The following is a 27047-nucleotide window of genomic DNA, read 5'->3' as shown; positions in this document are numbered from 1 at the left end:
TGTGTTCCTGTCTTGCTAGTTGTTTGGCATAGGGTGTCCAGCACTGTAGCTTGCTGGTCGTTGAGTGGAGCTGGGTCTTAGCTTTGAGATGGAGCTCTCTGGGTGAGCTTTTGCCGTTTGCTATTACGTGGAGCCAGGAGGTCTCAGGTGGACCAATGTCCTGAACTTGGCTCTCCCACCTCAGAGGCTCAGGCCTGACACTAAGCCGGAGCACCAAGACCCCATCAGCCACACGGGTCAGAAGACAAGGGAGAAAGAAAGAAAGAAAGAGGGAGGGAGAGAGAGAGAGAGAGAGAGAGAGAGAGAGAAAGAAAAGAAAAAAAGTTGTTAAAATAAAAAATAAAAAATAATTATTAAAAATAAAAAAATTAAAAAGTAATAAAAAGGAAAGAAAGAAAGAAGAGAGCAACCAAACCAAAAAACAAATCCACGAGTGATAACAAGCGCTAAAAACTATACTAAAAAAAAAAACCAAAAAAGGGACAGACAGAACCCTGGGACAAATGATAGAAGCAAAGCTATACAGACAAAATCATACAAAGAAGCATACACATACACACTCACAAAAAGAGAAAAAGGAAAAAAATATACATATATCAATATACGTTGATTCGTTGTCTATTCAGGTATTCCACAGATGCAGGTACATAAAGTTGATTGCGTAGATTTAATCCGCTGCTCCTGAGGCTGCTGGGAGAGATTTCCCTTCTCTTCTTTGTTCGCACAGCTCCCGGGGTTCAGCTTTGGATGTGGCCCTGCCTCTGCGTGTAGGTCGCCTGAGGGCATCTGTTCTTCGTTGACACAGGACAGGGTTAAAGGAGCAGCTGCTTTGGGGGCTCTGGCTCACTCAGGCCGCGGGGAGGGAGGGTTACGGAGGAGGCGGGGCGAGCCTGCGGCGTCAGAGGCGTCGTGACGTTGCAGCAGCGTGAGGCGCGCCGTGCGTTCTCCCGGTGAAGTTGTCCCCGGATCACAGGGCCCTGCCAGTGGCGGGCTGCACCGGCTCCCGGGAGGGGCGATGTGGAGAGTGACCTGTGCTCGCACACAGGCTTCTTGCTGGCGGCAGCAGCCTTAGCGTCTCCTGCCCGTCTCTGGGGCCCGCGCTGATGGCCGCGGCTCGCGCCCGTCTCTGGAGCTCATTTAGGCGGCGCTCTGAATCCCCTCTCCTCGCGCACCAGGAAACAAAGAGGCAAGAAAAAGTCTCTCGCCTCTTCGGCAGCTGCAGACCTTTTCCCGGACTCCCTCCCGGCTAGCTGTGGTGCGCCAACCCCTTCAGGCTGTGTTCACGCCGCCAACCCCAGTCCTCTCCCTGCGATCCAACCGAAGACCGAGCCTCAGCTCCCAGCCCCGCCCGCCCCGGCGGGGGAGCAGACAAGCCTCTCGGGCTGGTGAGCGCTGCTCGGCGCCGAGCCTCTGTGTGGGAATCTCTCCGCTTTGCCCTCCGCACCCCTGTGGCTGCGCTCTCCTCCGTGGCTCCGAAGCTCCCCCCTCCGCCACCCGCAGTCTCTGCCCACGAAGGGGCTCCTAGTGTGTGGAAACCTTTCCTCCTTCACAGCTCCCTCCCACTGGTGCAGGTGCCGTCCCTATTCTTTTGTCTCTGTTTTTTCTTTTTTCTTTTGCCCTACCCAGGTACGTGGGGAGTTTCTTGCCTTTTGGGAGGTCTGAGGTCTTCTGCCAGCGTTCAGTAGGTGTTCTGTAGGGGTTGTTCCACATGTAGATGTATTTCTGATGTATTTGTGGGGAGGAAGGTGATCTCCACGTCTCACTCCTCCGCCATCTTGAAGGTCTCTCCTATAGAGTTTTTAAAATCACTGCTTTCTAGGTACTGCAGTCATCACAACTCTTCCTTTCTACACTGCCTCCCGCTTTCTCCTGCTCCTTCCAGAAGAGCCATAGGACCAAGAACAGTGTCCACAGCCCTGTGCTTTTATGATAACTATATTTTTCTGTCCTGTTACTAGGTTTTGTTCATAGTTATTTTATAGTTATTTTGCCTGAATTCAATTGAAACCTCATTTTGAGAGGCACACACAGGGATTGAGTCTACGCATTCATTAGCTATGCAAAAAAATAAATAAAGGTGGAGGATTTCAGCACTTTATCTACAAAACATGCCCCTTAGCTCTTCAGGACTGTCAGGCTTCCCTCCAAAAAGCGTTCCAGGGGTTGGAAGAGATTATGGTGGGCCCTGTATAACACTCACTTAGGCCATAGAACTTAAAAGAGTCTCTCCTCTGCTGATATTAAGCCAGGAGTGATGAGTAGATGGCACAAGAGTCCACAGTGCCTGGGACGGGCCTTGAGCAGAGTTCGTGTCCAGTAAGAAACAGTGCAATTCAATTGGATGTGGTTCTTGAGGCCATGCCCCCCATCAGGGCCTGTATTCTTCATCAGTTAAAATACTGAAAATAAAGATGTGTTAGTTTGCAGGGCTGCTGCAACAAAGTACCACAGACTGGGGGAGCTTAGGCAACAGAAATTTCTTCTCTCCCAGCTCTGGAGGCTGCAAGTCTGAGAGAAAGGTGAGGGCAGAGTTGGTTCCTTCCGAGGGCTGTGAGGGACAGTCTTCCCAGGTCCCTCTCCTTGGCTTGTAGATGGTTGTATTCTCCCTGTGTTTTCATGTTGTCTTCCCTTTACACAGGTCTCTGTTTCAAAATTCCCTTATTTAAAAAAAAATAAGGACACCAGTCATATTGGGTTAGGGCCCACCCTAATAACCCCATTTTAACTTCATTACCTCTAGAAAGACCCTGTCTCCTAATAAGGTCACATTCTGAGCTACTGGGCGTTTGGGCTCCAATCCATGAAGGGTTGCATGCTGGAAACAGTTCAACCCACTGCAGTAGTTATTTGTATTCATTTGGAAAGATAAGCCATATCCTACTGAAGGAGTTCAGTTTCTTATTTTTAGACAAATATAGAGGTACATTTGGTTTGTCATTCTTCCACGTCCCACTGGTCTCTCTTGCTTACCTTGGGGAGTGCAGGCACCAGGGCTGGGGCCAGGGTAAGCCAAGTGAGGCACAAAGTTTAAGGAGGTGCTTCCTCTCAGGTGCCGGCTGGGCACCTGCAGGAGCCTGAGGGCGGGGGTGGGGCACCTCCTTAAATCGTGGGCCCCAGGTGGGCGTCTCACTGGCCTCCCCCTCCTCCCACTCCCTTTAGGAGACCACTGCCCAGAGCAGAGTCAGCCCTGAGTCAGCCCTGTGCAGTTCTTAGGGTAGGTTTTGCTGCTAAGGGACTGACATGCCTAATACCCACTCATCTAGAACGAGTGTGTCTCGTGATCGGCTCATTCGGTGAATGGATTCATTATGATGAGTCTGCTCAGAGCCATTTTGTCTAAAATGTCTTCACTTAATCACTAGTTAGCTTAAAATTAAAAATTCAGTTTTAACATTAAAGACAAGGGGCCCTTATGAAAAACTGGCAATTTATTTCTTGAGAATTGTTTTTCTCAAAGGTGCAAGATTTTATACAATATCAGAATGTTTGCTTTCTTCCCCAAAATGATTATCACTTATTAAGTGCTTACTCTGTACATAGCACTCTGAGAGGTTTTGGAGGCATGATTCAGTCTAATCCTCACAAAGGCCTTATGGAGTAGGCAGGGAAGATAAGCCAAACAGTGGTTCTACTCAGGGACTAACCAGTTGCAGTAGAGGCTGGCCAAATCCTGCGTCACACCTGTGTGAACCTCTGAACATCAATTTGGAGGTGGTAATTGAGGGTATTTTCCCTCCTGACATCAAATAGGTGGTGTCTTTTCCAATACCATCCACCAGTCTTCCAACTCTCCAGTACCAACTGAGTATCCTACAGTTTGATTCAATTCTGAGACTGCCTGGAGTTAGCCCCAGACACCACAGGCTAAAGGCTCGGTTCCACAAGACTGCCGCCCACTTCAGAGGCCAGCAGAAAGCATCAGGTCCTCGGGTTACCCACCCTTCTGTCCACCTTGGCTTCAGAGTTGGGGGTTCCCACAATCCCCCCCTCCAGGATTCAGTAATTTGCTAGAAGGAGTCACAGAACTCAGGACAATGCTGTACTTACTGTTACAGGTTATTATAATAAGGATACAAATGAAGAGACGGATGGAGGTTTGTAGGTCGAGGGCCAGAAGGGTCCCGAGCACAGGAGCATCTGTCTCCGAGGAGTCGGGGGGGACCACCCTCTTAGCACATAGATGTGCTCACCAACTTGGAAACTATCCGAATCCTGTCGTTTAGGGGTTTTTATGAACATTTCATCACATAGGCAAGATCAATTATGAATTCAATCTCCAGCTCTTCCTCTCTCTCCAAAGGAAGGGCGTGGGGCTGACAGTTCCAGGCCTCTCATCCAGGCTTGGTGGTTCTGAGACCATCCTGAAGCTTTGTAGGGGTTTGCCAAGAGTCACTTCATTGGAGCAAAACATGGTCCTGTCACCCTTAGCACTCAGGAAATTTAAATTTTAAATTTTAATTTAAAATTAAATTAAATTTAAATTTACATTTAAATTCCTCTGTGCCAGGAACTGGCAACAAAGGCCAAGTGTGTTTTGTATTCTACCACGGTAATATGATCCCCATTTTACAGATGTGTAACGAAAGACCATAGAGAATAGAGTGACCTTTTCTAGGTTTCTGGCGAGGGAAACCGAATCTGGCTTCCATCTTCCATCTGACTCTGCACCTCTGCTTGGATGCACTAGCCTCCATGAGAGCCCTGCCCCCATGCCTTCTAGGGCCTTCTCTTGCCCATCTCCCACTCCACACTGCCCTTGAGGGGCCTGGGAACCCAGAGCTCCTGCCCAGACTGGCCTGAACATCTTCTGGGCCTACACAGGCCTCTTTCCTACAGTCCGTCTCCTTGGGCAGGTCCTGTGTGTGCTTCTCTAGGCCTGAAGGATGGCCAGCATGGCTGAGTGGGCTGGAGTGTCCCGGTGACTGTGTGGGGACCTTGCAAACAGGCCAGAACTGGCTTGGGAAGAGAAGAGGGCTAGGGAGCGCCCATTTCTGTTCTTGCCCCAGCCCTGCAGATATTCAGGTCTTCTCTTAACCATTTTTTTTTTTTTTTTTTTTTTTTATGGTGGGGGTAATCTTGTGTGTGGTTTTTTTTTTTTTTTTTTTTTTTTTTTTTCACACACACACACTGTATTTTATTTTTACAAGAGATAAATAGACTGACACCAAGCATTGTACATGGATGACCACAACAAAAGCCACAATGATTGCAATTACCAAACATGAAACACACTCATACTATGTCATAATATTGACATTCAGTCCAGTAATCCTCCACTGTAACAGCTCCTTTACTTTGCAGTGAAAATTGATTTGTATATTCTTTGCCTCTGAGTCCTTGTGGGATTTTTTTTTTTTTAATTCAGAGAGAAAGTCACAAAAATTATACTCATCCTCATTAGTTCACTCAGTCCCATGTAATTAATTGTTTTTTTTCATCTTGATCTTTTGTTAGCACTTTTATGAGTTCATCAGTTTTTCATCACAGTTCTGAAAATGCTTATTCATTCAGTTCAGCAGTACAGTCAGTTACCAGAAACCTGTACTTGTCAGAGTCTTTTCCATGAATTTCTTGAAGATGAAACCCTTTTATAGAAACATATTTGCAAAATCATCAGAGTACACCCAGAACTGTCTGTAAATGACAAAAGACTTAAAAATGACCACGGTAAAAGATTTGGTGAAAGTTCATAATAATGCAGTTGACAAGAAAATTAGTTATTTCTGAGATATACATTTTAAAGTAATAACTAGGATTATTACTTATAACATTATACCAGAACATATAAGATTTTTAGAAATTTCATGTAATGTCTGAAACATTTATATTAACATATTTCCATACATATTTCCATACAAATACAAATATAAGATTTTTAGAAATTTCATGTAATGTCTGAAACATTTATATTAACATATTTCCATACATATTTCCTTACAAATACAAATATAAGATTTTTAGGAATTTCATGTAATGTCTGAAACATTTATATTAACATATTTCCATACAAATAACCCAATGAAAGTTTAGTATTAGTTGTTTTGTTTGTTTTTTTATACTGCAGGTTCTTATTAGGCATCAATTTTATACATATCAGTGTATACATGTCAATCCCAATCGCCCAATTCAGCACACCACCATCCCCACCTCACCGCAGTTTTCCCCCCTTGGTGTCCATATGTCCATTCTCTACATCTGTGTCTCAACTTCTGCCCTGCAAACTGGCTCATCTGTATCATTTTTCTAGGTTCCACATACATGCATTAATATATGATATTTGTTTTTCTCTTTCTGACTTACTTCACTCTGTATGATAGTCTCTAGATCCATCCACGTCTCAACAAATGACACAATTTCGTTCCTTTTTATGGCTGAGTAATATTCCATTGTATATATGTACCACAACTTCTTTATCCATTCGTCTGTTGATGGGCATTTAGGTTGCTTCCATGACCTGGCTATTGTAAATAGTGCTGCAATGAACATTCGGGTGCATGTGTCTTTTTGAATTATGGTTTTCTCTGGGTATATGCCCAGTAGTGGGATTGCTGGGTCATATGGTAATTCTATTTTTAGTTTTTTAAGGAACCTCCATATTGTTCTCCAGAGTGGCTGTATCAATTTACATTCCCACCAACAGTGCAAGAGGGTTCCCTTTTCTCCACACCCTCTCCAGCATTTGTTGTTTGTCGATTTTCTGATGATCCCCATTCTAACAGGAGTGAGGTGATACCTCATTGTACTTTTGATTTGCATTTCTCTAATAATTAGTGATGTTGAGCAGCTTTTCATGTGCTTCGTGGCCGTCTGTATGTCTTCTTTGGAGAAATGTCTATTTAGGTCTTCTGCCCATTTTTGGATTGGGGTGTTTGTTTCTTTGATATTGAGCTGAATGAGCTGTTTATATATTTTGGAGATTAATCCTTTGTCCGTTGATTCATTTGCAAATATTTTCTCCCATTCTGAGGGTTGTCTTTTCGTCTTGTTTATGGTTTCCTTTGCTGTGCAAAAGCTTTGAAGTTTCATTAGGTCCCACTTGTTTATTTTTGTTTTTATTTCCATTACTCTAGGAGGTGGATCAAAAAAGATCTTGCTGTGATTTATGTCAAAGAGTGTTCTTCCTATGTTTTCCTCTAAGAGTTTTATAGTGTCCAGTCTTATATTTAGGTCTCTAATCCATTTTGAGTTTATTTTTGTGTATGGTGTTAGGGAGTATTCTAATTTCATTCTTTTACATGTAGCTGTCCAGTTTTCCCAGCACCACTTATTGAAGAGACTGTCTTTTCTCCATTGTATATCTTTGCCTCCTTTGTCATAGATTAGTTGACCATAGGTGCGTGGGTTAATCTCTGGGCTTTCTATCTTGTTCCATTGATCTATGTTTCTGTTTTTGTGCCAGTACCATATTGTCTTGATTACTGTAGCTTTGTAGTATAGTCTGAAGTCAGGGAGTCTGATTCCTCCAGCTCCATTTTTTTGCCTCAAGACTGCTTTGGCTATTCGGGGTCTTTTGTGTCTCCATACAAATTTTAAGATGATTTGTTCTAGCTCCGTAAAAAATGCCATTGGTAATTTGATAGGGATTGCATTGAATCTGTAGATTGCTTTGGGTAGTATACTCATTTTCACAATGTTGATTCTTCCAATCCAAGAACATGGTATATCTCTCCATCTGTTGGTATCATCTTTAATTTCTTTCATCAGTGTCTTATAGTTTTCTGCATACAGGTCTTTTGTCTCCCTAGGTAGGTTTATTCCTAGGTATTTTATTCTTTTTGTTGCAATGGTAAATGGGAGTGTTTCCATAATTTCTCTTTCAGATTTTTCATCATTAGTGTATAGGAATGCAAGAGATTTCTGTGCATTAATTTTGTATCCTGCAACTTTACCATATTCATTAATTAGCTCTAGCAGTTTTCTGGTGGCAGTTTTAGGATTCTCTATGTATAGTATCATGTCATCCGCAAACAGTGACAGTTTTACTTCCTCTTTTCCAATTTGTATTCCTTTTATTTCTTTTTCTTCTCTGATTGCCGTGGCTAGGACTTCCAGAACTATGTTGAATAATAGTGGTGAGAGTGGACATCCTTGTCTCGTTCCTGATCTTAGAGGAAATGCTTTCAGTTTTTCACCATTGAGAATGATGTTTGCTGTGGGTTTGTCATATATGGCCTTTATTATGTTGAGGTAGGTTCCCTCTATGCCCACTTTCTGGAGAGTTTTTATCATAAATGGGTGTTGAATTTTGTCAAAAGCTTTTTCTGCATCTATTGAGATGATCATATGGTTTTTATTCTTCAGTTTATTAATATGGTGTATCACATTGATTGATTTGCGTATATTGAAGAATCCTTGCATCCCTGGGATAAATCCCACTTGGTCGTGGTGTATGATCCTTTTAATGTGTTGTTGGATTCTGTTTGCTAGTATTTTGTTGAGGATTTTTGCATCTATATTCATCAGTGATATTGGTCTGTAATTTTCTTTTTTTGTAGTGTCTTTGTCTGGTTTTGGTATCAGGGTGATGGTGGCCTCATAGAATGAGTTTGGGAGTGTTCCTTCCTCTGCAATTTTTTGGAAGAGTTTGAGAAGGATGGGTGTTAGCTCTTCTCTAAATGTTTGATAGAATTCACCTGTGAAGCCATCTGGTCCTGGACTTTTGTTTGTTGGAAGATTTTTAATCACAGTTTCAATTTCATTACTTGTGATTGGTCTGTTCATATTTTCTGTTTCTTCCTGATTCAGTCTTGGAAGGTTATACCTTTCTAAGAATTTGTCCATTTCTTCCAGGTTGTCCATTTTATTGGCATAAAGTTGCTTATAGTAGTCTCTTAGGATGTTTTGTATTTCTGCGGTGTCTGTTGTAACTTCTCCTTTTTCATTTCTGATTTTATTGATTTGAGTCCTCTCCCTCTTTTTCTTGATGAGTCTGGCTAATGGCTTATCAATTTTGTTTATCTTCTCAAAGAACCAACTTTTAGTTTTATTGATCTTTGCTATTGTTTTCTTTGTTTCTATCTCATTTATTTCTGCTCTGATCTTTATGATTTCTTTCCTTCTGCTAACTTTGGGTTTTGTTTGTTCTTCTTTCTCTAGTTTCTTTAGGTGTAAGGTTAGATTGTTTACTTGAGATTTTTCTTGTTTCTTTAGGTAGGCTTGTATAGCTATAAACTTCCCTCTTAGAACCGCTTTTGCTGCATCCCATAGGTTTTGGGTCGTCGTGTTTTCATTGTCATTTGTCTCTAGGTATTTTTTTATTTCCTCTTTGATTTCTTCAGTGATCTTTTGGTTATTTAGTAACGTATTGTTTAGCCTCCATGTGTTTGTCTTTTTTACGTTTTTTTCCCTGTAATTCATTTCTAATCTCATAGCGTTGTGGTCAGAAAAGATGCTTGGTATGATTTCAATTTTCTTAAATTTACTGAGGCTTGATTTGTGACCCAAGATGTGATCTATCCTGGAGAATGTTCCGTGCGCACTTGAGAAGAATGTGTAATCTGCTGTTTTTGGATGGAATGTCCTATATATATCAATTAAATCTATCTGGTCTATTGTGTCATTTAAAGCTTCTGTTTCCTTATTTATTTTCATTTTGGATGATCTGTCCATTGGTGTAAGTGAAGTGTTAAAGTCCCCCACTATTATTGTGTTACTGTCGATTTCCTCTTTTATATCTGTTAGCAGTTGCCTTATGTATTGAGGTGCTCCTATGTTGGGTGCATATATATTTATAATTGTTATATCTTCTTCTTGGATTGATCCCTGGATCATTATGTAGTGTCCTTCCTTGTCTCTTGTAACATTCTTTATTTTAAAGTCTATTTTATCTGATATGAGTATAGCTACTCCAGCTTTCTTTTGATTTCCATTTGCATGGAATATCTTTTTCCATCCCCTAACTTTCAGTCTGTATGTGTCCCTAGGTCTAAAGTGGGTCTCTTGTAGACAGCATATATATGGGTCCTGTTTTTGTATCCATTCAGCCAGTCTATGTCTTTTGGTTGGGGCGTTTAATCCATTCACGTTTAAGGTAATTATCGATATGTATGTTCCTATCACCATTTTCTTAATTGTTTTGGGTTTGTTTTTGTAGGTCCTTTTCTTCTCTTGTGTTTCCCACTTAGAGAAGTTCCTTTAGCATTTGTTGTAGAGCTGGTTTGGTGGTGCTGAATTCTCTTAGCTTTTGCTTGTCTGTAAAGCTTTTGATTTCTCCATCAAATCTAAATGAGATCCTTGCCGGGTAGAGTAATCTTGGTTGTAGGTTCTTCCCTTTCATCACTTTAAGTATATCATGCCACTCCCTTCTGGCTTGCAGAGTTTCTGCAGAGAAATCAGCTGTTAACCTTATGGGAGTTCCCTTGTATGTTATTTGTCGTTTTTCCCTTGCTGCTTTCAATAATTTTTCTTTGTCTTTAATTTTTGCCACTTTGATTACTATGTGTCTCGGCGTGTTTCTCCTTGGGTTTATTCTGTATGGGACTCTCTGCGCTTCCTGGACTTGGGTGGCTATCTCCTTTCCCATGTTAGGGAAGTTTTCGACTATAATCTCTTCAAATATTTTCTCTGGTCCTTTCTCTCTCTCTTCTCCTTCTGGGACCCCTATAATGCGAATGTTGTTGCGTTTAATGTTGTCCCAGAGGTCTCTTAGGCTGTCTTCATTTCTTTTCATTCTTTTTTCTTTAGTCTGTTCCGCAGCAGTGAATTCCACCATTCTGTCTTCCAGGTCACTTATCCGTTCTTCTGCCTCAGTTATTCTGCTATTGATTCCTTCTAGTGTAGTTTTCATTTCAGTTATTGTATTGGTCATCTCTGTTTGTTTGTTCTTTAATTCTTCTAGGTCTTTGTTAATCATTTCTTGCATCTTCTCAATCTTTGCCTCCATTCTTATTCCGAGGTCCTGGATCATCTTCACTATCATTATTCTGAATTCTTTCTCTGGAAGGTTGCCTATCTCCACTTCATTTAGTTGTTTTTCTGGGGTTTTTTCTTGTTCCTTCATCTGGTATATAGCCCTCTGCCTTTTCATCTTCTCTATCTTTCTGTAACTGTGGTTTTTGGTCCGCAGGCTGCAGGATTGTAGTTTTTCTTGCTTCTGCTCTCTGCCCTCTGGTGGTTGAGGCTATCTAAGAGGCTTGATGGTAGGCTCTGGTGGTGGGTAGAGCTGACTGTTGCTGTGGCGGTCAGAGCTCAGTAAAACCTTAATCCACTTGACTGTTGATGGGTGGGGCTGGGTTCCCTCCCTGTTGCTGTGGCGGTCAGAGCTCAGTAAAACCTTAATCCACTTGACTGTTGACGGGTGGGGCTGGGTTCCCTCCCTGTTGGTTGTTTTGCCTGAGGCAACCCAACACTGGAGCCTACCCGTGCTCTTTGGTGGGGTTAATGGCAGACTCTGGGAGGGCTCACGGCAAGGAGAACTTCCCAGAACCTCGGCTGCCAGTGTCCTTATCCCCCCGGTGAAACAGAGCCACCACTCGCCTCTGCAGGAGACCCCCCAACACCAGCAGGTAGGTCTGGTTCAGTCTCCCCCAGGGTCACTGCTCCTTCCCCTGGGTCCCGATGCACACATTACTTTGTGTGTGCCCTCCAAGAGTGGGGTCTCTGTTTCCCCCAGTCCTGTCAAAGTCCTGCAATCAATTCCCACTAGGCTTCAAAGTCTGATTCTCTAGGAATTCCTTCTCCCGTAGCTGGACACCCAAGTTGGGAAGCCTGACGTGGGGCTCAGAACCTTCACTCCAGTGGGTGGACTTCTGTGGTATAAATGTTCGCCAGTCTGTGAGTCACCCACCCAGCAGTTATGGGATTTGATTTTACTCGGATTGCGCCCCTCCTACCGTCTCACTGTGGCTTCTCCTCTGTCCTTGGATGTGGGGTATCCTCCTTGGTGAAGTCCAGGTTCTTCCTGTCAATGATAGTCCAGCAGCCAGTTTTGATTCTGGTGCTCTCGCAAGAGGGAGTGAGAGCACGTCCTTCTACTCCGCCATCTTGGTTAATCTCCTCTTAACCATTTTTACAGTTTTGCCTCCCTAATTACAAAATGCTTATTTTCCCTTTGGCCCTGTGTGCCAGTCCACACTTGATGCAATTATAGCTAAAGCAACCCAAATCAAATATGTGTTTCTGTATAGTAAGCCACTGGCATTTGCAAAACAAGAACGAAGAAGGGAGCGTTTCATTTTTCAAGATACCCAGTAATAAAATAATATTGGATTGTGAAATCCAAAGTCATAAACATATACATTACCAAAGGAATTTATTGCAAGAAATAGGTAGTAAAGAAAGGGTTTTTAGATAGCATGGATTCAGGTTTTGCAAGGCTTCAAGGGCAAGTAAAATAGAAAATAGAAGGCTCCCACAGTGATATAAAAGCATCACGTCATTCATCAATGACTAAATATTTGAGAAATGCTCATTAGAGACATAAAAGTAAATTAGAAGTGCTCTTAAAAAAATCCATAAAAACCCCTCAAATGGCAAAAAGAACAGACACCAAATGACTGCAGAAACAGTCAAGGGTATTTGTGGAGGGAAGAGGCATGGGAAAGGTGGTAGAACTTTCATCCTTCTGGGCTTTAGGGACTTTGCTTCTTGGCTGATCTGGTTTGGAGGATGGCAGCACCATTCACACTGACTGGTGAGTAGATCCCTTGAGTTGATGATGATACTGATGGTCGTGGTGGGTTAGGGTCATAGACTCTGGCTCCCTAAGGTGGAGGAGCTGGGAGGAATTTTTGTTCCCTGCTTCCCTGCCTTCCTGCCAACGTACATGCCTCTTGTTCTTTAAGTCTCCTTGATGGCATCTCCTTGATTCTCCGTATCACTCAGATCTTTCCCTCCCCTAGGTATTACCCACGTCCCTCATCTGGCATTGCCACTGGCCGTCCGCTCTCAGGACTGACCTCTGGGTATCTGTGTGAATTGTTTCCCCTTCTCTATCCCTGGAGCGGTGCGACAGTGCTGCATCTGGAATCTATATATCCCCTTCCCCACAGTTTCATCTTTATGCGTTGAAAGTGCCCAAAACTTCCCCATACAAGACATGAGACGTAAACAGTTGTTATTAGGTTTATGTCTTGCTTGGTTACAGATTGAGTGGCCTTTGTAACTTCTGTGATGTTTCTGTGGTCTTGGATATCCAGAATGTTGATTCCGTTTCATTATATTTGGAATCTCCAGCAGGCTGACAGGGTCCCATCATGTTAAGTGAGAATTCAGCTGTTGCTGAGAAGGGCTCTGAGAATCCCAGAGTCTTCTGGTTGGAGTTTCTCAGTTACTCTTCAGTTTCCAAACTCATTTTGAGGGTGGGATAAGGGTTTGAGATCGTGTCTCTTAGATGGATGGAAATGTTTTTTTGTGGGTTGGGATGAATTTCCTTTGAAATTTCTGTCGGAGTCTCCTTTTATCTCTCTAGCTAGGAAAGTTTTAAGGGGCATCTTGGTAACCTGGTTATTAAGAGCGTATTGTGTATATTAGTAATTGACTGTCACAAAAATGCTGTGTAACAATATACCTCCAGTCTCAGTGGTTTAAAACAAGTAGCATTTGTTCAGCTCCTGAGCCTGTGGGTCGGCCATTTTGGCCGTGGCTGGGCAGTTTTGGTTCTGTAGTTTCCCTCACAAGCCTGGGGGTTGGTAGTCTTTCAGATGGATGATCTAGAGTGGTCTTGGCTGGAGAGATTGGATGACTGGGCTTTGTCCACATGCCTCTCATCCCAGCACACCAGCCTGGGTGTGTTCCCATGGAGCTGGAAGGTTACAAGTGCAAACACTTGATGCCTCTTGAGACTTGGGCTGTCCTGCTGTGTTCTGTTGGATGAAGCAAGTCCCATGGGCAGCCCAAAAACAAGGCTTGGGGAAGCGAACCCTACTTAGTGAGAGGAACCACAGTCACATGGCAAAAGGCATGGACCCAGGGAGGAGTAGAGAATTGGAACCATCATTTAATCTACCATAGTGTGACAGGAAAGTGTAAGCTACTTAGTCTACCTTCTCTGTGTATCTACAACACACGAAGGGTATTTCGATTATCTATGTGTGTAATCAACTAGCCCCAAAATGAGTAGCTTCAAACAAGAGCCCACTTGCAATTTCTCATAATCCTGTGGGTTGACTGGACTCAGCTGGACAGTAGTTTTCCTTTCTTGGTGTCGGCAGGGGCTGCAGTCATCTGAGAAACCACCGTTCTGGAATGTCCAGGATGACTCCCTCGTGGGCCTGGCACATGGTGCAGGTGTCAGCTGGACACCCACTTCAGGCCTCTGCCGCGTGCTGCCCTGGGGCACAGGGACTGGGTTCCCAGAGGCAGGAAGGGAAAGCTTCTGGTTCTGTGAAGGTCTGAGCTCAGGACCCCAGAGCGTCCCTTCTGCAGCGTTCTCTGGATCAGAGGCAGTCATTAACTCAGCTGGGCTTGGAGGGGGCGGGGGACAAGCTTGTGGTTCGAGCAGCAGCATGTGGGTGCAGGGCGGAGCGACTGTGTGGGTTGGGTTACCCTAGAGAGATGCTAAAACCTACAGAAAAAGCGGTTGTTCCTGAATGTGGGGTCCTGCAGTGGGGGGACTTGCTTTTGTCAGGAAACCTCCAGGATGGACCTCTCTGGGCTGAATGACCCTAGGAGCAGAGTGGTCTTTTCCTGGGGTGACTTCTGCTGCACTGAGGAGGCCGTCTTGGAGGAGTGGAAGGAACTGCCCACCCACCCTGCTCCCAGAGGAGCCAGCCCCGAGAGACCTTTGTCCAGGTTGCCTGCCATCCTCTGTCCTCTCCCTTGTGCGCCAAGAGCGTGGGTTACCTTCAAGAGCTGCCCAATTCAGTTTCAAGACAGTGCTTCATTCCTTGTGCATTTTTAGCAACTCTTATCCCCCTAAAGGACTTGCTTTAGACTTAGGGGGGGATATTGCCTACTTTCCAAGATCAAGAAATTTGGCTAACAACTACTGAGCCTGCGCGTCTGGAGCCTGTGCTCCGCAACAAGAGAGGCCGTGACAGTGAGAGGCCCGTGCACCGCGATGAAGAGTGGCCCCCGCTTGCCACAACTAGAGAAAGCCCTTGCACAGAAACGAAGACCCAACACAGCCGAAGATAAATAAATAAATAAATTTAAAAAAATTTTTAAAAAAATAATAATTAAAAAAAAAATTTGGCTATAGGAAAAAATAATGTCTAAGGTTCCAAGTTTGTCATCTTGGACAGCCAAGCTTCCCCTGATCTTGGGAGGATTCCGTGGAGCCATCTGGGGGACAGACCCACCCCACACACAGACCTGGAGGCGAAGACTTCCCATGAGAAGCCCGTCTATGTTGGAGGTGGATGTGTTTGCACCTGGAGAGGGTCGGAAAGCCCAGAATACAGATGTACTTGGGACTCCGGCGAGTGCCCTGGCTGATCCCTGGAGTAATGTGTTCAATAGCAAACTTGGAAGTCAGCTTTTGTGTCTGTAGTCCTGTAATGAAGATGTGAATTTTTGTTTTGTGGTTTCCTACTGCTAAGAGTCATGAGCCAGATTTACCAAGAAGAAAACACACAAAAATAATAGTTAATAAAAAAGTTACGGCCCCTAAAAATGTAAATGAGAAGAGGTATTTTCAGTGCCAGAAAACAACTGATGGCTAAGATCTACAGAGAACCAAAGATGGGTTGGGGAATGGTTCCTGGAGCCTGGAGCCCTGGGGGAGGGTCCCGAGGATGGGAGGGGTCCCCATAGGATCTAGCTATGGCCAGACCGTGGCCAAGAATGGAGGGAGCCTCCAGTGGATGGTGGGAAGGGTTGAGGGCAAAATGTCCCTACTCTTCTCTCCTCCCGCCTCGTGATCTCCAGATGGTGTCATGTTGATCAAACTTGACGGGGGCCAGAAGGCGAAGGAGCCCAGCTGAGGTAGTCTGTAGGGGTCAGCCCTGGGGGGAGCATGGGGTGGGGGTGGAGAATCTGGGATGGGGAGGGGCAGGCAGACAAGAACCAGAACGCACTGGTGCAGAATCTGAAGAAAGGAAAATTTTGGATGAAGTATTTCTCCCTAGAGTATGGGCACCTTAATATTTCATTCATTTAAGTTTAAATTAAATTTTCAAATGAATTAAAGTATCTTCAAAATACAGAGTGAAACCTGTTAATTATGTCAAACCAAAGTTTCTTATGGGCTTTGGAGTCAGGCCAGTCTGGCTTGAATCCTGGCTCCGTTGCTTATTAATCCGGTGATCATGGACAAATTAGCAACCTCCCTGGGAGTCCACATCCCTGACTAGACGATGGGAATGTGAGCTTTCAGAGTGGTTGTCAGGGTTAAATGAGAAATGTGTGTGGAGCCCTTAGCCCCAGGGCTGCCACTTCAGCACTCGATGACCAGTATCTGTGCTTTTTATTAAGTGCTTAATTATGAGGCTTACAGATGTGTACATGGCATTAGTTTCAGTAGAAAGTTCAAAAGTCCAGTTCTCTCAATATAAGAGAAAATATCATTTTGGGGGTCTCATTTCTTCCTTTAAATGATCACTCATTGATGCTGCCCATGTAAAATGATGTGCGTGAACTGAATTTGACTTGGGTTTTGGGGGACTTGTCGTATTAGGGTTTTGGGGACTAAAAGTAAGTGATATTCCCAACGGGAGAGAGCTGGGTTTTCGCGTCACTTCATTTACTCTGCATATCTAAAGGCAAATGTTTAGTGCAGAGCTTGGATTATTTTACCATTGGTGTGTTGTGTTCAGTCCTAATGGAAAACCAAACAAAGAAACCTGGTTGTTTATTACTATTTGTGTTGCCCCTTTGTGTCTTCTAGGTGCCTCAGGTTCTGAACAGATGGTAACCGTGCTGGCCTCCTGAAGGACATGATTCAGACTGTCCCAGACCCGGCAGCTCATATCAAGGTAGGTTCCATCTCGGCCAGGAAGCTGCCCTGGCTTCCTCCTTGGCTGGACTTTTGCGGATGCCTGCCCACCTGTCAGCGAATGTAAGCGTCAGCCAACCACAGCCGTGGGCCAGACCCGGTCCACCACCTGTCTTTATTCAGCCCATGAGCTAAGAAAATGCTTTTCACGTTTTTAAATGGTTGAAAAAAAATCAAAAGAAGAATAGTATTTCATAGTGCATGTAAATTATAGGAAATTTAGACTTCATTGTCCAGAAGGAGAGTTTTCCTGGACTGTAGCCACACACACATTTCCATGCTGTCTAGGGCTGCTTTCACACTATCACGGCAGAATTGAGTCCTTCCAGCAAAGAACATAGGGTGGCAAAGCCGACGATATTTACTATCTGGTTGTTTGCAGAAGAAGATTGCTGACCCCTGAGTTAACATTGAAAACCACATCCAAATTCTCTAACTTCTGTTCTAAGTTCATCTCCTTTACACTTCCTGGGGTTACCTAGGGAGAGACGAGAGGGTTTCCAGTGCTCAGCCGTGTCGTTTTATCTGGGCGTGCTGACACTTCAGCAGCTTGTCACCCCGCACCTGCCCCGCCTGCTCACTGACAGCTCTTCCTGGAGCTCTGGAGGTGAGAGAACAACAGGGAAGGGAGACTCCAGCCCAGGCAAGTCCCTGAGAGGAAGCCGGCCCATTCCTTTCAGTACTCCGCGTACACATGGTTATAGCCACCGGGAGAAATGAAGTGATGGTTTTCATATACTTGACCCAAATAAAAGTTACAGAAAAAGTTGGGGCTCGAGCTACATGATCCAGATAGGCTGTCTACACCTGTGCTGATTGGTTCAGCTGTCTACATTGGCCCAACTCACTCACTACCTTACCAGTTCTTGGCTTCCCCCATATAAATTCATTTCCCCAAATGGCCTCATCGGTTTTACTAATTTTTACTCTTTACCTAAAATATGTATTGAAAATGGAAAAGTGGCTTATAAAGGAGAGGAAAGTTTATGGTATTGAAAAATTTATCTCTTTTTTTTTTGGACTAAAATATAAAACGCCCTCCAAAATGACACGTGCACACACACATTTACAGACTCACGTGCATTTTAAAAGCAGTATATTTGCGAAAGTGTTATATGTACCATGTACAACTCACATTCATACATGTTTAATTTCTTTGAAAGTGGAATTAGAAGTAATAAGGGTTTAAATGCATTTTCTGAGCTTTGTGGGTGTTACTGCAAGTGTCAGAGATACGGGGAATCCCAGGGGTGTGGCGCATTCTGAGTTTCATCCAGGGACAGACAGGGGCAGATCCTCTGGGTTGACACTATCATTTGATTTCTGTGTGATAGTTGATTGGGGCATGGCCATTATGTCTACAGAAATGCACGTGGGAAAACTCTTGTGGATGTGATAAGATTTCTTCAGAAATATCTGGAATGTGTTTGTGCTACACACAGATGGGGGGAGGGGACTTTTTTCTTTTAGTCTCTGTTGACCATGAAGCTGCAGGATGCAAAGAAAAGCTCTCAGGGAAAGAAGCTGATAGAAGAAATATCTTCTATAGTTCAGAGTATGAGCGACAACAACTGAAATCCACTTTGACTGGCATTTTATTCGTAACCAACCAGAAGGAAAAGATGAAGTCAGCAAGAAATTATTGCAGATTTTTAAAAGTTAATTCATCAAGTGCAAACAGACACATGTGAGAAACATGATCTCTGAAAAAGTGTTTAGTAGAAATGTTCTGTATTTGATCTCAGGAATGAGCTATGTTTTTAGCTCTGATTTATCTTATTATCCTCACATTGGTTAACATAAATATAAGTGACAGATAATTTTAAGAAATGGAACCCTGAGAGTCTCTTAAAAACAAATTTCAACTAAAATTGCTTCTGTGTCTTTTGAAGATGATTTGGTAATTTAGAGTTGCATATAATAATAGCTGATGTTGGCTTTGAGGCAGAGAGAATTGCATTAAAGACATTTGTTTCCTTGGTAAATCTATCAAATTCCACCTATTGGAATTTGAATAATTATTCCTGGACTTCCTTTTTTTTTGTATATGAAATTGGTGTCCTTGACAACAGTCAGGAAAATAGTTTGCCTTCCACTGTTCCCTTAAAATACTCGATTTGGGGAATTTATTCAGTAAAATTTTCTATGCTGAGAAGTTTCTGGTTGTGGGCTGAGGAATGCAGCTCTTATTTCTGGGAGAGGAAGTTCTTATAAATGACACGTGACAGGTTCCACTTGCTATGTTAATGTAGATAGTGGAAGATTTTGTCTTTGGCTCACTGCTACAGAAATGTTTTTCTCATCTGAAAAGGACTTCAATTCTCCACAGAATTGACTTCACCTGGCAGGTGTGCAAGGAGACAGCCGTAAAGACTTTATATGGCCTTCGTATCCCTCCATAGGCTGATCTGGAGGAAAGAAATGTTCCTTTTTATTTAGGAAATGTATTCCGCAAAATTTCCTATAGTTCTTTTCTGCCAGAGCAATTACTTTTACCCTTTCATATATTTAAGGAGCTGGAAATAGTTTTTAAATAGGAAGGATGGTAAATAATTGTGAAATATTAGATATTCTTGATTTAAATAATGTAACAATTGTGGCAATTGATTTACAAAGAAAATGAATAGAACTTTAAACGTATTTCAGCTTATTCTTTATTGATGAAAATATTAAGTTATTAAGCACATTCTGATTTGTCTTTCTTTGCCGGCCCTTCCAAGCACTGTCTTATAATAGAAATTATGGCGAGTGTCACACCAGTATGCTCTGAGCTGGTTAGGCCATGTGACCATGCCTCTGCTCTGCTAAGGGGTAGCACCTTTCACTGCCAAAGACAGACCCAGACTCTTATCCCTGTTACTGAGTCCAAGTTCGAACTGTTTGTCACATGACAGGCCAGTAAATCAAGAGACAGGTTGTTGGGGGGAAGGAATAGCGACTATTCAGAAAGCCAGCAGACTGAAAAGATGGCGGACTAGTGTCCCAAAGAAGCATCTCACCCGAGTTAGAATTCAGGCTGCTTTTATACTAAAAGGGGAGGGGGCGTGGTTGGTTGTTGCAGACTTCTTGGTGCCGGAATCCTTTGTTTTTACAGCTGTCCACGTGGGTCTGGTCACAGTTGTCCTATAAACCTCCAACAAGACAATTGTTATTTTCTGCTCTGCAACTTTTTATCTCTATATGATTGGAAGAGTGTTACACCTTTAAAAGTCAGAGGCTTGAGAATGGGCTGTCCTGTATATTTCAGGCTCTAGGCAACATTCTTTTACAAAACATGCAGAGCCAGCATGACTAAGCACAGGCAACAGAGCGCAAGGGTTAGAGCTGAAAGAATGGATCTAATAGGGAGTCAGGTTTGTTCTTCTCTGTTACATCCCAAGCAGGGAAAAAAGACTAGAAAATCCATTTTACTAGGATTTGACAAAGATTTTGGTCATGAATTCTCATTCCGATGAGAATTCTCATCGGAATTCTCGATTTACATCATTGCATTTCCTCATAAGAGCTCCATTTTAATATTTTCATTTACTAACATTAGAGACGAAGAGGATGAGCAGAGTGGAGAGTAGTCAAGTTTCCAGCTTTAAAGAAACATCTGATTGGTACAGTTTGTAATTGTTCCCTTTGCCATTCATCAGCTACCCACTTGGAATACTAGACATTTTGGAACTGGCCAAAGGAGGATGGGACTGAGAGGGGAAGGGTCTGAAGTTTAGTTCTACTCCATGGATCAATGGCTGTGTGACCCAGAGATGCTGGTTCCCAAAACTCTCCGAGCTGCGTGTTCTTAGCTAGGTTCATATCATGGATAAGAGAGACGGTCCTAGTGTCCTAGGACTCAGTTCAAATCCTGCCCTGTCGTTTACTAACTCGGTGATGCTGTACAAGTTCCTTAATCTCTCTGTGTGTTGGTTTCCTCTTGTCTGAAGTGGAAGCACCTACTTTGGGGGTTAATGTGAGGATTCAGTGAGCTATTATTACGGGTAATGCACCAAGACCCTGCTGAGAGCTCCTGTGGTCTGTAAAATGAGGATAACATATCCATCTCAAAGACAGAATATTGTCGTGTCTGATACACACAGAGCGACATGGGTATGTCTTAAAAAATATTGACTTGAATGAAAAAAATCTAAAAGAGGATGTGCTCTGTGGCACAATACTATTTACACATAGGAAAACATGTACGCTCCCCAAAAGACATCATGTACTTTTCATGGATACGTATGTATCTAACACATATCATGACCACATCAGAGGAGATGAGTACATATATGAGACATGTTGGCTAGTTGCTCTGAGAGGTGGTTAGGAGATAAGGGAAATAATAGAAATAATATACAGATAATGTCAGTTCCTACCATGGAGGTTTGGATGGGACATAGAGGGTCTTCTCCTCCACACTGGTGGTTAGTTGGTACAATACCAGTTGTGCTTTGGTACCAGTTTGGCATTACCTTCTGAAGCTAATGGTGCTCCAGCAGGTCCACCCCTGGGTATACGCCCTGTTGCACACAGGTGCCAGGAAACATGCATAAGCAAGAAACTAGAACGACCCAAATGCCAGGAGAACAGATAAATAACTTGTGGTCTAGTCCTCCAATGGAATACTATACAGCAGTGAAGAAAAAACGACAAGCATCTACCTGTGTCTGTGCATCGATGTGCATGATTCTCAAGGTTGAGTGAAAAAAAAGTCACAGAAGAATAAATACAGTATCATACTGTATTTATCATACTGTATTTATTTAAGAATAAAGTATCATACTTTAAACACAGTATGATTCCATGTATAAAGATCAAAAAAAAGGCAAAACTACAAAACATATGTTGTTCATAGACACACACGTATGTGGCAAAAAGAAGAACGAAGGCACAATATGTACATAATTCAGGATAGAAATTGCCTTGTGGGGGAGGGGAGAACTTTGGGGAGGAACTCAGGGGGCTTCTGAGATCCTGGTATTGCCTGTTGTGGGCTGAGGATGCAGGCAAGAGCGTTTGCTTCTTATTCTTTAACTTGCACAAGTATCACATATCATATTTGTGTAAGAGTGATATTTACAGTAAAGAACTTAAGATACTAAAAGAAGAGAAAGGGAAGATCAAGGTGGGCAGCTCAAGGTGGCATGATATTTGGGAAGACACTTTCTAACTGTAAACCATTCTCCACTGCGGCAGATCGTCAGTGTTAGAGATCGCTTTGTCCAGCGCTGGTCTAGCTGCTGAGGCGGGTGGGAGCCAGCTCTGGTCAAGTGACAACTGGGCAGGGACTGCAGTGAGGGGCTGTGTCTACACGGAAGCTGAGCACGAAGCTCTCCAGGCAGCTCTGGTTATTTTTTTTTATTGGACTATAGTTGATTTACAATGTTGGGTTAATTTCTGTTGTACACCAAAGTGATTCAGTTATACATACACACATATATATATACATATACATTTTTAAAAAATATTCTTTTCCATTATGGTTTATCACAGGATATTGAATATAGTTCCCTGTGCTCTACAGTAGCACCTTGTTGTTTATCCATCCTATATATACTAGTTTGCATCTGCTAACCCCAAACTCCCAATCCATCTCTCCCCCTCCCCTTGGCAACCACGGTCTGTTCTCTGTTGGTGAGTCTGTTGGTCATTTCTGAGTTGAGTGATTCCACCCGCCTGTAGCTCTGTGGGTGGCTCCGCTGCACCCTTTCGCAGCAAGGAATCTTGTCTCTGATTCACTCGTTCATTCATTCAGCAAACATGTATCAAAGCCTTCCCTGTACTCGAAACAGGTTGGGAGTGTGGGTGTGGGAATAAGAGATCATAAAGACACAGCACCTGCCATCCGGGGCACAGGACACATGTTCCCAAACACATGTTCTGGGACATGGCACAGGGCAGAGGCTGGGCCTCCCCCCTGCCGCCACCTCACCCATCCCACCTCGTCCCGCTCCTAGCCCTGTGCTCGGCCAGCATTGCTTCTGCCTGGAGACAGCCTGGTGTCTCCAGGGTCTTCCTGGGGGGTCCCACGTTGCCAGGTATTTCAGGTAGAGCACACACGTGACTTGGAGTGCACTTCACGGGCCTGATGGCTCCCAGGTGCAGGTCGCATGCCTCTGTGTCTAGAAATGCCTGGAGTTTGTCACTGCCCTGTTGACCCTCTGTCGTCCTGAGGAGGACGCCGGGCTCAGTTCTGGTGTTCATGACTAGCTCATCCCAGCTCCTGCTCCCCAAGGTTTCGTGTGAGGATCAGTCACAGTTGACCACAGGGTAAACAGTTTCTCTGTTCTGGTTTCTAGTTGATACCTTCCACTTGTGGAAAAGGACTGAAAAATCGGCTTACTCAGGGTTTGTTTCTAATGATTTTTTTGCCTTCCTGTTCCATTCCCCTTTAACTTTTATATTTTTTTGCCCATTTTTAGGGTTGGGGCCAGATGGTCTAGGTTTGAAGCTTGGTGCCACTTCTTATCAGTTGCCTCAGTTTCCTCAGCTGTAAAATGGGGGTATATAGTGTACCTACCTCCTAGGATCATGAGGATTAAATTAGTTAATGCTTTTAAAGCACTCAGAGCAGTGCCCAGCTCCCATTAACACTTATTATAACATTGCCTATTATTATTAATATAATGTCATTAATATCATATTCATTATATAATGTATTAATATATGATGCAATATATTATATGTTGTATTTTGTTATAGTAATTATATAATATATTCTTATATTGTTTATATATTACTGATATTAACATTTTATATATTTATATATAATTATATTATTAACATGGTATATATTAATATATTATTAATATTATTGTTAATGATATAGCAATATATTATATTACTAAAAACTAAAGCAGTTGTATAATATAAAGTTATGTTATTAATATATAATATTATATATTAGCATGCTCTTACATAATAGCAGTAGAAGGAGAGAAGGAAGAAGAGGGAATATTCTGGAAAGAACTGGAAAGATAACAGGGTCAGTACTTGCCAAGAAGCCAACTGCTGAACTGACTTCTTTCCCACATGATTCTGTGGCTGCCTCTGGAAGTAATGCTAAATATTTCTGACTATAAAAGATGCTAAACTTAAACCCTGTTTGCATTTCATAGAAGGAAGGGTCTGAAAAAGATTTAAGAAGTAGCCAGTATTAAGCACAAGGTCACTGGGAGGCCTGAGAACCCAGAAGATGAGCAGAATGCTTTTAAAATAACACGAGGCAGATACAAAAAGCGCCCTGATCTGCATCCCGAGTAAGCAATTAGGTGGCTTCTGTGGCTGGCGGTGACTTATCCCATCGCCCTGGAGAAGAGTGGATCTCACTACCTAGCTCCTATGTGACTGACAAAGGACCCATTGAATTGTAAGCATTTTGCACATCTTGCAAATCTGATTTATAGTGACTTTGCTTCCCTGGAAGGTGGACAGCTTATCCTTTCGATGATATACTCAACAGAGGCCAGAGTTTTCCTCCCCAAATCTGTGTACTGTGAAGATGATGTAAGCCTTTGATACGCTGCCTGTTTTTTCCTTAGTAGATCAGCTTTGATCAGATGCCAGTGGGGTTAGCACATCCCAATAAGCCTGGTGACTGGCTGTTTAGAGCTGCCAGCTCATATTTTGCTCTTTCATTTTTCTGCGAGATGGTGGCACTTAATGAAACCCAGAAGAGCAAATCTGCGAAAATTCCCACAATGAATGCGTATTACTTTTTATAACCAGAAGGTAATATTTTTAAAAAATTTCAGGACATTCCATATGGCACAACTGTGGAGACTTCTAACACCCAAGCTTCTCACCTGCAGGTGTCCTAGGTGAGGTTTGCTGGAGCAGGGCTGTACTTTCTGTCTCTCCCCGCTGGCTTCCTGCGCCCCTCGGGGCTGAGCCTGGTCACCTGCTAGAGGCTGTGCTCAGGGTGGGTGCAGGGGGCCTTAATGGCGTGCTCCTTCCCACACTAGCAATGCCTCATTAAGATTCAGTGACGCTGACATTCAGGGAGGGCACCCACCTTACCGAGGGGTGTAAACGGGGGTCAGAAGAGGTTCAGATCACTTCCCTGGAGAATGGTTAGAAGTTGTCCGTGCTTGGCTTAGAGCCCCTCTGGGGCAGTTTTCCTCCAGAAGTGGTTCTCTAAAGGTATCCTGGAATTCTAATCAAAATGCAGATTCCTGGGCTGTCTGCCAGAGCCGCTTCTCCAGTAAATTTGGGTTGGGCTCAGTGATCTTCATTTTAACAAACACCTAAGGTGTTTCTGTCGACCTTGCTTTAGATAATGAATAATTACTAATTATTAACCTAGCCTTATGGTAAATATTTATCAAAGCAACTGATTTTTTTTTCTGTCTACACTGGCGGCTTCATTGTTCTGCACCACTGCTCTGAATATCTGAGTCACACGTGGAAGGGTTTAGAGAACATTATTTGGACTCGGGTTTCAGAATGCCAGCAGGTTTCCTGGGCTCCGTGATTGGGTGTAATGAGAGTACGGGAGAGAAGTGTCCTTCCCCCTTCTTCCGCCTTATGGGAAATTAACTAATCAAGAATTTGAATCAAGAATGTTTCAGGTCAGCCCCCAGCAACTGAGTGTTTTGGAGTCGTCAGCCTCTGTGGCAGACGCTGATGTTGCCTGTGTGGCTCTTTTGGTGCATTTGGGGTTTGAGCATCGGTATCCTTGTTGCAAGACTGGTGTTGGGACTGCTGATGTGGAGGAGGGGGCGTGAGCTGGAGGTGAGCTTAGTGGGGACGGTGAGTCCAGGATGCGACATGTGTGTTTCCCAACGGGCGCACCTAACGCTTTGCCTGAGTGGGGACGGGACTTAACTTACAGGCTCTCCATGGTTGAATTCCACCTTCGGCTTTTCTTCTTGTACTTTCTTCACCTTCTGACCTCAAACTCTCATGGCTTCAGTTGTCACCTTCATACAGGGGACTCTGTTATCTCTGGCTCTGGTTTCTCTCCCGAGCTCCAGCCTCACATTTCTAGGTGCAGGCTGGACACATCACCTGGATAAGGGTACTAGTGCCTTCAACTCAGCAACCAGTCAGAGGAGCCATACTTAACGTTGTGTGATGCTTCGAGTCCTGGAGCATCTTCATATACTCTGGTGCATTGACTGCAGAGCTTAGCTTGTTTGTCCAGGTCACAGAGAGTCCAGCCTCCTCCAAGGCCAGGTTCATTCATTAGAATATCATGTCATTTCTGGTGAACCACTCCCCTTTGGGACAAGGCAGCTCCAGAGTAATGGGTGAGCAGACAGGCTGTAGAGCTAGACTTCCTGCTTTATAATCCCCAGCATGACATTTGTTATTTGACCTTGGGCAAGTCACTGAGCCCCTCTGAGCCTCCATTCTCTCATTAGTAAAATGAGAGTGGTGTCTACCTCGTGGGGTTGTAGGAAGATCAGATGAGGTGATTCATGTGAAGGTCTTGGAACAGTGTCTAGTGAATAGTGGTTAGCTATCATCATCATCATAATTGTCACCATTTAAATTTTTTGTTAATCCCCCGTTTTCCTTTTTTCATCACGGCCACTTCTCCCAGTTACCAGGCTTAAAATTTAGGGCATATCTTTAACACTTTTCTCTCCTTCACTTTTCACTTTGTGTCTAATTCGTGGTACCTTTTCATAGCAGGCTTGCTTTATCTCTTGTCCTGACTATTTTTCTGCCTGCTGCTTTTTTCCACCCAGCCTTCCTTATGTGCTTGTTATCTCATGCTGCCAGGTTAATCTTCCTACAAGACGGCTTCCTTCACACCTTTCTGATCAGAAACCTTGATTAATTCCAGGAGTAGGAACATTTTTAAGGCTTTCGATAACAATATCTCCCCACCCAATTGTGCCCTTCTTCCTTCTCCAAGGAGTATCTGAAAATGCCATTTTATCACAATCTATTGTGATTTTTAACCTTTGCTGATTTGATGAGTGGAGTTTTATCAAAGTTATTTCATTTGGAAACTTTTGCAAGTGGTCATCTCCTCATATGCTTATCAGCAAGTTATAATATCTCTTTTGTAATTTTTTTGGACCCATTTCAATGAAACCATTCAACATTGCTGAGGGTATAGCATGAACCAAACAGATAAGATCCCCACTTGCATGAAGCTTACATTCTAGGGGGTAAGATAGATGAAGCTCAAATATAGATAGTATATTACCAGCATTACAGCATTACAACCAGCATTACA

At 43.3% G+C, this 27047-nt stretch overlaps 1 protein-coding gene across 5 annotated transcripts in view; it reads left to right on the top strand.

Moving 5' to 3' along the window:
* The window catches only part of ERG (ETS transcription factor ERG), a 293551-nt gene that overhangs the window by 92611 nt on the left and 173893 nt on the right, over positions 1-27047 (top strand). For all 5 annotated transcript variants that reach the window (XM_082458823.1, XM_082458824.1, XM_082458827.1 and 2 more), the window contains one exon: positions 16766-16853. In XM_082458823.1, coding sequence (XP_082314949.1) covers positions 16815-16853 — 39 coding nt within the window. In that variant the 5' untranslated portion in view covers positions 16766-16814. The remainder of the gene's footprint in view (positions 1-16765; positions 16854-27047) is intronic.

Source organism: Balaenoptera physalus (assembly GCF_965194825.1).
Source record: "Balaenoptera physalus genome assembly, chromosome: 4".
Lineage (NCBI taxonomy): Eukaryota > Metazoa > Chordata > Mammalia > Artiodactyla > Balaenopteridae > Balaenoptera > Balaenoptera physalus.
Note: the sequence above shows the minus strand (reverse complement) of the source record. Positions and strands in the feature narration are given on the sequence as shown.